At 49.3% G+C, this 14,253-nt stretch overlaps 1 protein-coding gene across 3 annotated transcripts in view; it reads right to left on the reverse strand.

The window, feature by feature from the left end:
- The window catches only part of Coro2a (coronin, actin binding protein 2A), a 64,993-nt gene that overhangs the window by 24,924 nt on the left and 25,816 nt on the right, over positions 1-14,253 (reverse strand). Inside the window, exons 1-3 of one of the 3 annotated variants that reach the window (NM_178893.4) lie at positions 4,417-4,580; positions 2,828-3,001; positions 1,035-1,235 (exon numbers count right to left, since the gene is read on the reverse strand). In NM_178893.4, coding sequence (NP_849224.2) covers positions 1,035-1,235; positions 2,828-2,884 — 258 coding nt within the window. In that variant the 5' untranslated portion in view covers positions 2,885-3,001; positions 4,417-4,580. Of the gene's footprint in view, positions 1-1,034; positions 1,236-2,827; positions 3,002-4,416; positions 4,614-14,253 lie in introns of those variants that run through there. The other 2 variants (XM_011249899.3, NM_001164804.1) reach the window with 2 other exon arrangements.

A 14,253-nucleotide genomic window follows, 5' to 3' on the forward strand; every position in this document is an offset into this window, starting at 1 on the left:
ATGCATGTATGCCCCCATAAGCCCCCACAGAGGAACACACACACAACAAATATACAAACAGCAAAAACAAAATAAGCAAATTTTCATTTTGATTCCCCCCTTGGCTTATAAATTATTTAGAAATGTGGCCTAGAACTCTAACTCACACTCAGGAGGTCAACTTAGGAGGATGAGAATAAGGCCAACCTTAGCTACACAGGGAGTTCCAGAGCTGGGCTACAGGAGACCCTGTCACAAGCAAGCAAGCAAGCAAGCAAGCAAACACTGGGTACATGGGGCCTCCTTTAGCCGGTCTGCTGTTACTGGCTTCTACACCCACTGCGTTGTGATGAGGGGAGCTATCTTTGAAGTCGTCACCCTCCAGGCTTTGACTGCACAGACCCTTCTGTCCCTATCTAAGACTGTGGGCTCCTTCCTGTGGCCCAACTTCCTCACCTCTCCTGCCATGAGTTGGAGTTCAGCCTGGGATCCCCCACCCCCACCCCCCAGGTCTCTTCCTAAGTTCTGATGAAGGCAGGCTCAGCACTCGGATCCCACAAAGATCCCCTCTAGGGTAATCTATATGAAGACGTCACTCCGTGGGTCCAAACACTGGGTAACAGGGATAGCTCCTGGTGCAAGCATGCTCTCACTGCTGCCTCTAGGGAAAAGTGTTCTTCCCTTCTGCCTATTGTTTTTGGGCTTCCCACTCTCGCCCCTTGACAAGGGGAGGTGGCTTCGGCAATCTCCCTGATTTCAGTTGAGCCCAGCAAATTGTTCTTACAAGTATATTTCATTCAAGAGAGAAAAATTTGGAAGTGAGTACTCTTCTTGGATGGGCGAGAAAAGGGCCTATAAGTGGCTGGGCCAGCTGCTGAGAGCTCAACTCTTAGGATATCGACTTTTCCCAAGAAGAGTCAAAGAACTAAACTCACACAACTAGGAAAGCAGGCCAGGCCTTTAGTCATCTTTGACTGGAGACCTGGGCTCCCCACCTTGTCTAACTGTCCTGTAGACCTCTGGAGGCTGGGCCCCATGATCTCTGGGGTCCTTACCTGGTGCAGGGGGATGACAAGGAAGGCGCCCCCGCCGGCACATTCAGTGACCACAGCGATGAAGTGGGGGTTCACGGCACAGAAGTGGTTGTCGTGGACGCTGCGTGTGATGGGCACAGAGTCGTAGCAGTTCTCTTTGCTGGCGGGCTTGCCGTAGACATGACGGAACTTGGAGCTGCGGTACTGGGGGTGCCATGACATCTGTAGGGGATGGAGGGACCGAGAGTATAAGGCTCACTGCTTTACCATGGAACACAGTGAGACTACTGAACAGGCATAGCCTGGCCAGTGGTTTGGTTTCACTGCTGATTCTTTTTGAGGCAAGGTCTTAGACCAGGCTGGCCTGGAACTCACTGTATAGCTCAGGATGGCCTACAACTCATGATTATTTTGTCTTAACCACTTGAGTGCTAGGATTATAGGTTGTGCCACCAAGCCTGGTGATTGTGGCCAATTCTGCAAAGGCAGTGGTCCACTCTGAGGTACAGCCAGGTGAGCAGGCTATCACTGTGGTTATAGAGGAGGCTAATAGTCATAGCTATTGATCTGTTTGCTGATACATTAAGGCCTTTCCGTTTTTTCAAGTATGAACCCCGAAAACAGAGAGGCCACAGAATATTTGCCCCTAGCCCAACTTTTCTCACCAGACACGATCTCCTGCCAACTAAGTGAGAACCAGTGTTGTTCTCTGAAGCCGGCCAGTCTGGCCTTCAGTTCCAACTTTGTCTCGCTATGACTTAACCCTTGGCGTCACCATTTTCTTGTTTATAAAGTGGGACAACACAAGTCTGTCTCATAGACTTGTGTCTCCCCTCTGGAAAAGGAGCTGTTGGCCCCCATGAATGAAGCCACCCAGTCCAGAGCATCGTGACGGCGTCTGTGGATACCTATCTGCCCCACCCCCATCCTTATTTCTATTGCCAAGGTTTGTCCAGATCTTGGAAATGGGGAACAGGTCACAGAAGTGGGGGAGGATGGTATCTAGTAAGGTCAGGGCATGGGAGTGTCCGTACTGTGTGACCACGTGTGTCACGAGCCTGCCTGGCATTCGTCACAGAGTTCTTGGGGTGCTGGCATTGTCCCAGGCGTGTCTGGGACCTTCTGCCCAGGGACCCTGTTTGCATGAGGCTTTGGTGACTCAGCATCTCCACAACGGTTCCGCTTCCCCTGCTAGCAGGCACTTGTCTGCACGGTAGGCAGGGCCTGCATCCCTCCCTGGCAGCCTTCTTGGGCGTGGCAATGGGACAGCTTTCACTTTGCCATCCGGTGCATGCCCTGCCACTTTATGCTATGGGATTAGGCTGGGGGCTGGGAAGCTCCACCCTGAAAAGGCTTTAGTTGGCTCTAGGTTTAACTCTCCTGGGAGTTATTTCCCAAAGTCTGGCTGTGGACCAGCTGGAGACTGTCTTGTCCCCTACAACCTTCCTGAGGTGGGGGAGTCCTGTCCATATTTGAGGGTGGGAAAAGGAGGTGCAGAGGAAGCTACGTGATCGAAACTGTACTGATATGAGCCTCAAATGTGGGAAGTCAAAGCTTGTCTATCTTCTTTCTGTGCGGTGTGTGTGTGTGTGTGTGTGTGTGTGAGAGAGAGAGTGTGTGTGTGTAAGGGTATTGTTGCTGGTGTTGAGTATGGGTGAGCAGCAGATTTTTTTCCTGCCTGCTCTCCATGGCCCCCTTCCTCACCCAGCCCTGCAGGCAGTGGGTATGGAACCCTAGTTGGGATAGGCAGAGGCCCTCCAACGGCATGTTCCCTGGTGCCACCATGGGTGGCTTTCCGGTGACTAGGACATTACCTGATTTGGTTTGAGCACAGGTGAGCTGGGCCGGAGTTTGCTGTTGCCATTCCACATCTGCTAGGTCAAGATTTTCTTTTGTTTCTTCCTCTTAAAATCTGACCTTGTGGGCACAGAGGCCGCTCCCTGTAAGTGCTTTTTGGGAGGGTCTGAAGCACCACCTTCTATCATAGCCTGGGTGGTAGAGGGAGATTAGAAGAGCAAGATAGGTGTGGGATGGACGGCTGCTCCTACTCTCAGTGTGGGGGCCAAGGGGTTAAAGTCAGCTCCAGCTACACAGTGGATTCAAAGGCTAGCCTGAGGTACACAGCAAAGTCAAAGACTAGCCTGGGCTACTCAGCAAGACCCTGTCTCACAAAACCAAACCAAACCAAACCAAACCAAACCAAACCAAACCAAACCAAACCAACCCAACCCAACACCACACTACACATCACTTTATTTGAACGTGATCTTCAAAGACCAAGAATTATTGCAATGAAACTTGACCTGAGGTACACCCCACACAGAGACAAAAATCCTTGGCTTTTACCCTACAGAGTACTTCATGGCCCTGATCATGCATGCCCCAACACTGAATGAGAAATCTCCCCTGAGGGCATCAGAGAACAACTTTTGGTAGATGGTTCTCTCTTTCCGGCTTGTTGAGGTTAGGGTTTTTTTCTACCACGAGGCCACAGTGGCTCTCAAGCTTCCAGTTGATTCTCCTGCCTTTGCCTCCCATCTCACTGTGGAGGTCATGGCATTATGGATATGTGTATGGATGTGTGCGCCGTAGCATCTGGCTTTTTACGTCTGGCATTGAACTCAGGCCAACAGGCTTGCAAGGGAAGCTATTTTACCTGCTAAGCCATTTTGCCAAGTCTCTTTTTAATACACCCAGAATCCCTAGTGAGGGCTCAATCCATACCAGATGGGGTGGGACAGTTAGCCTGTGGAGCCAATCAGAGAGCCTTAGGGGTCTCCCCTCCCCCCAGGTCAAGGTTATGTAGTAACACCTCTGCTTCCCCAGTTCTTTCTCATGGTGTCTTCCCTTCTCACAAGGAAGAAGGAAGAAACCACAGGTCCTGGCACCTTCTGGTAAAAGTGTTCTCAATACAGAGTCTCTCGATCTGAGGCCAAGCCCTAAATGAAACCACAACTTCTTGGCACTAGACATTTTAAAATTCTGCTTTCTCTAGACCAGCAATGATCTCAAGTGTCACAGGAACTCAGGCAACTAGGACCTGTTTCTGCCCCCTATATCAAAGGAAGAAGAGGCCTAGTAGTTCCTCAGGATAGTGACCAACTGTACCAGTCTGCCAGGAACCATGGACGGCCCTGGACAAGGAGTTCTTGTGCTATAACTAAGGAGCTAAGGTAGAAGAATTTCAGGTTCAAGACCAGCCTGGAAAATGTAGTAAGAGTCTGCTTTAAGATAAAAACATGAGGAAAGGGTTGGGTGTGGCAGCTTGACATCTGGATTCTAACACTGGGACGGCTCAGGTACGACTGCCACAATTTTGAGGCTAGCCTGGACTACATAGTGAGATTCCCATCTCAGGAGACAAGAAGGGTTTGAGGAGACAGCTTAGTGGCAGGACACTTACCTATCATGTGCAAGTCCCTAGGTGTAATATCTAGGACTGCAAGAAAAATAAAAACGAACCTAAAACCCCAAACCTGAGGATATTCCAGGTAGTCAGGGACAAGTTCGTCGCTCTACCACAGGAGATGGGTAAGTCCCTGAGAGCCCTGACTTTGACAACTTGCCTGTGAAAGAGAAAGCTATGGAAACAAGAGAGCCCAGCACCCTAAACCAGAGACTAGAACATTCTAAAGCAGAAAGTTCCAGAAGGTTTGTAAAGAGGTGACTATGATTTCATCCAATCACCAGTCCCTACCCAGGGCTGGCTCCGGGCTTACGTAGTGCCCAGGGCTGGAGAGCAAGGAATGAATGTCTGGGTCACTGCTCTCACCTTACCACTCTCTGAGATCACCCCTTTTCTGGAAGCGCCAAATCTGAGAGGAGTGAACCCGAGGTCTGATAATAGGGTCAGCCTGGCTGGAGACTCAGAACACTGGGATCGACTGAATTCCACCACTGGCTGGACATAGAGGTTCAAGCCTCTAATCCTAGCACTTAAAAGGCTGAGGTGACAGGTGTACAAGTTCAAGACCCGTCTGAGCCACAGAATCATCTTCCCTCCGAAAAAGTAAAATAAAACAAAAAACCAAAAAAAACAAAAAAACAAAAACAAAACAAAACAAAACAAAACAAAACAAAAAAACCAAAAACCAAATCCAGCCCATTTTTAGGTCCCCAGGACATTCCTGTGTGTATTTAGCACAAAGATAACAGGGACTTCCAGGGACTGCGGGCACAGCAGCTCATGGGAGTCTACAAAGAGTGACATCACCAGAGAGCTTGCCAAAACCCTATGTTCTTGGGCCCTGCCCCACCCCACCCAGACAGAATCTGGCACCCCAGGATGCAGGGCAGAACCTGCTGTATCTTAATTAGTCTTCCCCACGGGCTCACGCTCTGTAATCAAGTCTGAGTCTCGAAGATATAATGGAGCCCTGAAAGCACAGGTCAATCTCAGCAGCATAGGAGCTAAAAAAAAAAAGCAGCCATTTTATGTCCTGCTCCTTACAAAGTAGACCTTGCTAAAACCTGGACCCAGCGCCAAGCAATTCAGTGTTACTCTGTACACTGTTACACCAAGCTGGGTGTAAAGTGCTCACCAGGAAGCAACTGACAGGCTCCAGAACACGGGGAAATCCCGTGTGTTGAATTTTGTAAGTTCTAACAACTCAAAATAATTCAGAGAACCAAAGAACCAGAACTATAAAACGCTTTGAAAAAAAAAAAAAAAAACAACTAAAGACCAAACTCAAGATACTAGATTTGGTGGTGACCAAAAGCAGTCAACAAGAGAAAAGTCTAACTGGACTCCAGGGCTTAATGAAAATGATTGGAAAATGTTTGTGTATCAAGGACACCATCAGTCGGGGGTAAGGGCAGCCCGAAGGATGGGGAGAGATCTGGGACGAGGATTTGGAAAGGGATTGACAAACAGAACAAACAGAATACAACAACAAAGAGGACAGAGAGTCCATCTGGTTTGGTGGCAAGCACCTGTAATTCCAGCACTCAGGAAGCTAAGGCAGGAGGATTGCTGTGAGTCAAGGCTAGCCTAGGCTACAGAGTGAGACCCCGTCTCAACAGAGTAAAAACGAAATGTGAAAAAAAACTGCCTGGTTTCTTCAACAGGTGACAAAGCCAAGGGAACGGGTCCAGACTGGAAGAGACTTCATGGGTGACGTGCAACATGGAGTTCCATGGAAGCCAGAAGCCCACTTCACACCATTCAGCCACAGACACCCAGTCTGAAGCAACTGGAATGACAATATTAATGAAGCTAGCTGTCTTTAGGGGTGATGGCAACACCGTAGTTGTCAGTCTGATCGGAGAGATATAGGCTTAACAGTCATAGATTCAATCTTACAGCTCCGGGGGTTGACTCTGAAATAAGTCCAGGGGCTGGAGATGTGGCTTTTTTAGCATGCAAAAGCTCCCGGTCCCATCCTCAGCACCACACAATACCTGCCTTTCCTGAACTAAGTCAAGTGACTGGCCCGTAGCCCAAATGCTGCGGTCTCAGCTAAGGTTTGTTAGATGAGAGCTGTGTGGTCTAATTTATATGTGTGAATCTCAGGCCTGCCCTACGGAAGGGTTGGGTCTGTTTGTGAGCGGCTCAGCTTCTCTCTCCAGTCACTGGCTAGCTGGGTGATGCTGGGCGAGATCCTTCCCCTCTCCGTGTCTTACCTTCCTCATCAGTAAAGTGAGGAGATCTCATTACTGTGGGGTTGCTGCAGGGTTGTGTGTATACCTGGAATGCGCCCAACACACGGCACGAGAGTAAGCCCTAGCCACTTACCGCAGGGTGTTGTCCTGTCTGATGTTACCGATGGGGGAAGAGACGTCTGTAAATTGCTAGGAGGTGGAGAGGACAGCACGGTGATGACATCCTATGATCACTCCATTCAGAGATAGGCGTGGCCACTGAGCACTGGACGGCATGGCTGGGGTGTGTGTTCAGTTGAATTTTTATGTAAAGTGGTGAGTTTTCACGTTAGTGTAGATGTTGTGTGTTTCGAGATCCAGAGTGGTCCTCAACCTTCCTGACGCCGCGGCCTCGTGTTGCGGTGACCCCCTAGCCATAAATTATTCTTGTTGCTACTTCCTGTCATTTTGCCGTTATGGATGGTGATGTACCTCTCTGTGTTTTCTGATAGTCTTAGGTGACCCCTGTGGAAAGTTCTTTTGACTCCCCAGATGGGTCACAACCCACAGGTTGAGAACCACTCTTCTAAAGGCTTCTGTTGGGCAGAGCCCTTAGAGTCTGGATGAAATCCTTGCAGTCTCCTGCCAGCCCCTCTCCCCACCTCCTACCGGGTTACTCTACTCTAATGTGTGGCGATGCTAGGGATTGGGCCTGGAGCCTTTATTTCTTTTTTTATTATTATTTTCTTTTCGAGGCAGAGTCTACATACCCCAGGCTGGCCTCCAACTATGGATATAGCTGAGGATGGCCTTGAACTGCCGATTCTCCAGCCTTTACCTCCTGAGCACTGGGAATACTGTTGTATAGCACAAAGCCTTAGTTGAAACTGTAGCATTTGGGCTCCAGGCCACTCATTTGACTTAGTTCAGGAAAGGCATGTGTGTCCCTCGCTGAGCATTTGGATCTGAGAAGATATCTCAGATATTCTGGAAAGTGGCCTCTTTGCATGAGCAGCTTGAGGGTCTGACCCTTGGCACCCCACAGAAGTATGGACACACAGACACACCTGTGTTCAAAGCTAAGGACCAAGCTCAGTGGTCAGGAAGAGTTCAAAGATGGTGGCTTTACTAGCTTCCACCCGTTCCCTAAGGGCTTCAGGGAGATGGGGGTGGGGGTGGGTTAGGGAAGCCCTCTGGCTTGTCTGTCAGCACAGCCTCGGGCAGATTCTGGGATCCCTCCATGGCATCAAGCATCTTAGTGCAGGCACAGGCACCCTTCGACCAGCAAATGCTCACAGAATCAAGCCCAGTTCTCAGGTCCCTCGGCTGCTTCCCCTCCCCCTCCATCCTTCTGGTCTGGCACAGATGCCTCCCACAGGCCCATAGAAAACACAGATTGAAGCTGGCGGCAGCCAAGAGAGAGCCTTTCTTCTTGATGAGATTAGGCTCATCAGGAGAGAGAGCTTCCCCCTCCCCCTCCCAACTGTCCAGAGCTGGGGTTAGCTGGCAGGGCAACTCCAGAGATGACCAAGGCCTCTCCACAAGCCAAGTTCTTGTTCACGCCCTGCAGCTCCAGTTGCTGTGTTCTTGGGGAGGGGTCTGTGTTTCTCACATATGAGTTCCCATAAACCCCACCATGAATCTCCCTTATTCCTCAAAGGCTTCTGCTGGACTTGGAAGGTGGGTCCCATGCACCCCCCCCCCCCACCTTTTTGTACTGTCTTCCCTGTACCCCTGAACACTATGCCTTTGGATACCCAATCTTGGCACATACTTCCTCCTGAATGGTCTGGAATAAAGCCATAAGGGCCAGGTCTTTGGCTGGCACTCTCTGGGCTCCGAAGATGCCCCTGCCTCTTGTCCTCCTTTTGCTCCAGGTTCCAGCACAATACTCCCCACTCCAGATCACCCCATTGTATGAAGTACTCATCTTCACACTTGGGGTGGGGTGGGGTAGCCAAAGCAGGGAGAGAGATACCAGGTTCAAGACTGTATTCTGGGGGCTGGTGAGATGGCTCAGTGGGTAAGAGCACTGGACTGCTCTTCCGAAGGTCCAGAGTTCAAATCCCAGCAACCACATGGTGGCTCACAACCATCCGTAACAAGATCTGACTCCCTCTTCTGGTGTGTCTGAAGACAGCTACAGTGTACTTACATAAAATAATAAATAAATCTTAAAAAAAAAAAAGACTGTATTCTGTTGGTTGACACACACTTAGCATCTCCCTGTTTTGTTACGTGCCCCCTACTCTCTTCTCCTCTCTCTCTCTCTCTCTTTCTCTCTCTCTCTCTCTCTCTCTGTCTCTGTCTCCCTCCCTACCTCCTCCCCTCTTTCCTCCCCTCCCTCCTCCCCTTCCTCCCTCATTCTCTTCTTTCTCTTTCTTTCTTTCTTTCTTTCTTTCTTTCTTTCTTTCTTTCTTTCTTTCTTCCTTCCTTCCTTCCTTCCTTCCTTCCTTCCTTCCTTTCTTTCTTTCTTTCTTTCTTTCTTTCTTTCTTTCTCTCCTAGACAGAGTTTCAATATGTAGTCCTGGTTGGCCTGAAAAGTATTATTTAGACAGGCCGGTCTTGAATTCATGGAGGTTTCCCTGCCTCTGCCTTCTCAGTGGGAAGTGCCATCATGCCCAGCTTAGCATGTGCTTCTTAACAGGTTGTTTTGAACAAATCCTGGTAGTAATCTCAGCTCCTTGCCAGAAGGATCAAAAAAGTTCAAGACCTTAGGTCGAAGAGATGGTTCAGGGGTTAAGAATGTGTGCTCTCTTCCACTGGATCTGAGTTCGATTCATAGTATCCACTTTGGTGGCTCATGATAGCCTGTAACTCTTAAGAGATCAGACCTCTGTGGACGTCTCTCTCCCCCCACCTCTCTCTCTCTCTCTCTCTCTCTCTCTCTCTCTCTCACACACACACACACACACACACACACACACACACACACACAGAGCTTAGGGCAACCAACAGTCCTATTAAACTTGGACGCCTATGAACCACTCAGTGACCACTACAGCATACCCTGTGCAGTAGTGGCACAAATATCTTGGCTGTAACCAACAGCTCTTTAATTGGATTTACCCGGTTAACAATGGGGAAATCGTGCCTAGTACTGGAGACTAAGCCAACTACTCAGTGCTAATGAAACTACTATTATTACACAGATACACGGTTACATAGTAACCATTGTTATTACATAGATAAAGTAACATTATATTGTTATTAGAAGCAAATCTACAACCACTCACTTACTAAATCAGCATAATCTCTCTAATGACGATCTTAAACATTTGTCTTTATACCCCTAGATAAGAATGCTCTCCACTCCGTGTCAAGGAAACTTCTCTTTGTAACAGACTGAGAGCACCACATAATACCACAGCCAATCAAAATGCAGAGTTGTGGAGCCCTGTCTCTATGGATACATCTACAAAACATTTCTGTACCTAAGGCTCAGAGGACATTGTGGAAGAGGGGGCAGAGAGATTTTAATCGGCAAAGGATCGGGGACTTTGCTCTACGATTACATCTCCTAGCAACATCAGAAGCTACACCCACAAACTCTCAGCAACCTGAGTGCTCAAACACGAGCTAAACAGAGATGGCACTAATGAGCGTTCTGAACTGAATGGCGGAAAAGCCCACGGCACCTCACCCCTACACAAAGAACTGTAGCAACGGAGGAGAGCTGGGAGTGCAGGGATGGTCCTCCCCAGGGAAGAGCACTCTGACTGGTTGTCCAGTGCCAAGTGGTCAGCCTGAAAACATACATAAAATAACATTCTATGGACTCAACATATATGTGTATGCACAAAAACATATATGTATGAAATAACAACTAGTGACAAAAGAGGCCATGAGTTTGAAGGAGAGCTGAGGCAGGTATATGGGAGGTTTTGGCAGGGAAAAGAGAAGGGGAAAACATGGTAATTAAATTACAATCTCAATTAAAAAAAAACACAACTGAACACCACAAATATATATGGTTTTGTTGTTGTTGTTGTTTGTTTTTGAAATGGGGTTTCTCTGTGTAGTTCTGGCTGTCCTGGAACTTACTCTGTAGACCAGGCTGGCCTCAAACTCAGAGATCTGCCTGCCTCTGCCTCCTGAGTGCTGGGGTTAAAGGCATGCACCAACACTGCCCAGCCACAAATATGTGTGTGTGTGTGTGTGTGTGTATGTATGTATGTATATGTATATATATATATATATATATGTAGGCAGCTTGGACTACAGTAGACTGCTTGCCTATGTGTGAAGCACTGAGTTCCACCCCACATGCTGACAACGACATACCCATCTCATTATTTGCCCCACAGGCTTTGGAGGACCAGGGTGACGTAAGCAAACCATCTTGCACTTGCCAGGTTCACAGAGAAATCTACCTGCCCTTTCTCCTCTCACCCACAGGAACATCAAGCTCAAATGGTTCCTCTCTTGGTTTCACTCGCCCACAGACCAAAGGGCCCACAGGCAGAGGCTGCTGAAGCCTGGCTGGAAAGGTCACTCTTACAGGCCCTCTCAGCAGAGGGGCCGGGACTGTCTCTTATAGCATGTGTGCCAGGCAGGTTGGAGTCTTAGTTCTGACATTGATATATGCCATGACCCTGGGCAGATCCAATTTCTTTGTCCTTCCATCCACTCAATCAATAGCCATACCCCTGACCTGCCCACCAAGGAGGGTGATGTGCAGAGTCTGGAGCCTTCATGTGACACAGCCAGATGCTCCCAAAGCCCGTGAGCACAGTGCACTGTCCATCAACTATCCCAGTCCATGGAGAGCTGGCCCCTTGCTGCCTCAACCTCCTAGAAAGCCAGAACAGAACCTTTTCCTGTTTATGACTCCAACGAGGCTCCAAGACAAACTCCACACAAGTTTATTGGCCCTAAAGTTCTTTATCTGGGACTTTCCAGCCACCAAGAAGCTTTCTAGATGTCTCCCAGAGGCCCAGACCTGCAGGCCCCACCTTCTGTATCTTGTCTTAGATTCACATATCCCCCAGATCTACCTTTGGGCAGAGGAGGCCACAGGTCTACACAGGGAAAATGTTTGCTCAGGGTTCTGCAGGGCACAGAGAACGGCTGGGGACCTGTAGCTTGAGCTCCACGATGGAGATTGAGCCATAAGTCAGACATCATTGCCTGTTGCAGGGATCAGTGGTCCACAACCAGTCCTGCAGAGGTGGCCACTGCCCTCTAATCCTGGGGTCCCACTAGTGGACTAGTGGAAGTGACCGAACTGGTGGGTATCCAGTTGTTGACTGGGGTGTGGGAGACATCGGAAACCATCATGTACATTCTTGGTGAACAAGGCTGAACAGCCTGAGCTGAGTTCTGTCTATTTTTGCCCTGGGGCTCAACCCTGGGCTTCAAGCATGCTAGCCAAATGCCTTACCACTGACTTACAACCCCAGTCTCCAAGCTGTAATCTGAAGCAGCAGACAGTGAGACCTGAGAACCTAGGAGAAAGAAGCACTGGGAGGATGCTTCAAGGCAGAAGCAAGCCCCTGCAGAAAGGGAAGGATTCCAGGTGAGAGGTAGGGCTTATGCCGCCTGGCCCAGAATGGCATGTGAGATGTGTGCCCAGTTCATGGTGTGTAGGTGAGCAGAGAAGCAAGAGGGTCCCGGCCTGTACCTAGAGGCTAGGGTAGGGAGTGCTGCAGCTGGCCAGGGTGCTGAAGGTCAGCCTGGGGCTTGGCGTGTGGAGGAAGGGGGTCATCAAAGTTTGTACGTGGAGACGTCATGAGGCCAGAGCTGCAGATGTTCAGCTTGCCTTCAGAGGGCTGAGAGGGGATTTTCTTTCCTCAAGCCAGGCTGGTCTGGAGGAAACCAGCAGGTTTTGCTGCACGCAGACCGGTTGTTGCAGCTGCTGCAGAGCATAGATGTCTGAGGGCATCCTTGGTTATGTTCAGACCTGTGACTAGAGACCCCAGATCCTAACACCTCAACTCTCAGCCCCCACAAGGAGGGTGATGGGAAGTTCTTCCCTGCTTCTCTCTCACCTGCTTGTCACCATGGTGATAAATGCTGCTGGTCAGACTTAATTCCCCCAGTAGGCCTACAACAGCTGACAGCACCTTCTGCTTCGGCCTCCCAAGCTCCACCCAGATCCTCTGAGCAGGCTGGGCCTGCAGGCTTGGAGGACAGAGGCCAAACGGCATCTCCTGCCAGATTGTAACTGTTATCAGCTAGGAGCTGGGGGTGAAGAGTTCAGGAAAAAGATACCCATGTCCCCAGGAGGAGGTGCTTCTGCTCCGGGATAGTGGGTTAAGTGTGGGGGTGACAGAACCTGGTTCCCATGTGTTTTCTGGGGTCTGAAATTTGAAACCCCTGGAGAGCTGACTCTAGCCATATGGGCAGCCCACCTTACAGTTTCTGACTCCGGGTCTGGGAACCCGCATTTGTACGGTCCAGCAGCCATGAAGCAGCTGGTCTGGGGACTATATTTGAAGAACTGCTGCTTTGTGTCCTGCTTAGGATCTGAGAGTTCCCTCCAGGTCGCCATCCATCTTTCTCTTCCTTCACCACCATCCTAGGAGGGCAGAGCTGCGTCACACCCGGTCTTCCTTGGTGCAGTGGACAGCGTCAGCCTTTCCAGTCACTTCCCCCCAGAAGCTCCCAACCTCCAGCTTTTCCTGGGCCTCCTGGGACAGTTCTTGATGGGCTCTGAAGAGCTGGGGGCTGGGACAGGCGGCTCCCTGCCGCGCCTGCAGCAGAAATGGTTGAACTCCCGAGAGTGTCCTACACTTAGGAGAGAAGCAGCCAAGGGGTTGTTTCCCACCAAGGACGACCCGTCTGCGTGCACGCGGATGAGCCCATCAGACAAAGACATACTCATTCTCTGCTGCAAACTTGGCATAGCTCTGCTTTGCCTGGGGCTATTGGGGGAAGTTGCGGTTCGTGCTCGCAGGGCTCTCACCCTTGATTCTTTTAATAACTCTTCTGTGCAAGATTACAATCTAAACGATTCGGAGAACTCGACCTTCCTCCTGGGGCAAGGACCACAGCCAACTTCCTCTTACAAGCCACACCGACTTTGTCCTTCAGAAATAGAAATAAGAATGCTTGCTAAAAATTATATTTTTACCAATAAGACCAACCCAATAGGTCGATTATTAATCACTATGTTAAGAAATGAATCGTTACCTTTTAGTACTATTTTTACTCAAATTCAAAGGTTAGAAATGGGAATAGAAAATAGAAAGAGACGCTCAACCTCAGTTGAAGAACAGGTGCAAGGACTAAGGGCCTCAGGCCTAGAAGTAAAAAGGGGAAAGAGGAGTGCACTTGTCAAAATAGGAGACAGATGGTGGCAACCAGGGACTTATAGGGGACCTTACATCTACAGACCAACAGATGCCCCGCTACCATATACAGGAAGATATGATTTAAATTTTGATAGGTGGGTCACAGTCAATGGCTATAAAGTGTTATACAGATCCCTCCCCTTTCGTGAAAGGCTCGCCAGAGCTAGACCTCCTTGGTGTGTGTTAACTCAGGAAGAAAAAGACGACATGAAACAACAGGTACATGATTATATTTATCTAGGAACAGGAATGAACGTTTGGGGAAAGATTTTTCATTATACCAAGGAGGGGGCAGTGGCTAGACAATTAGAACACATTTCTGCGGATACCTTTGGCATGAGGTATAATGGATAACCTTTATG

Source organism: Mus musculus, chromosome 4 (genome assembly GCF_000001635.26).
Source record: "Mus musculus strain C57BL/6J chromosome 4, GRCm38.p6 C57BL/6J".
NCBI lineage: Eukaryota > Metazoa > Chordata > Mammalia > Rodentia > Muridae > Mus > Mus musculus.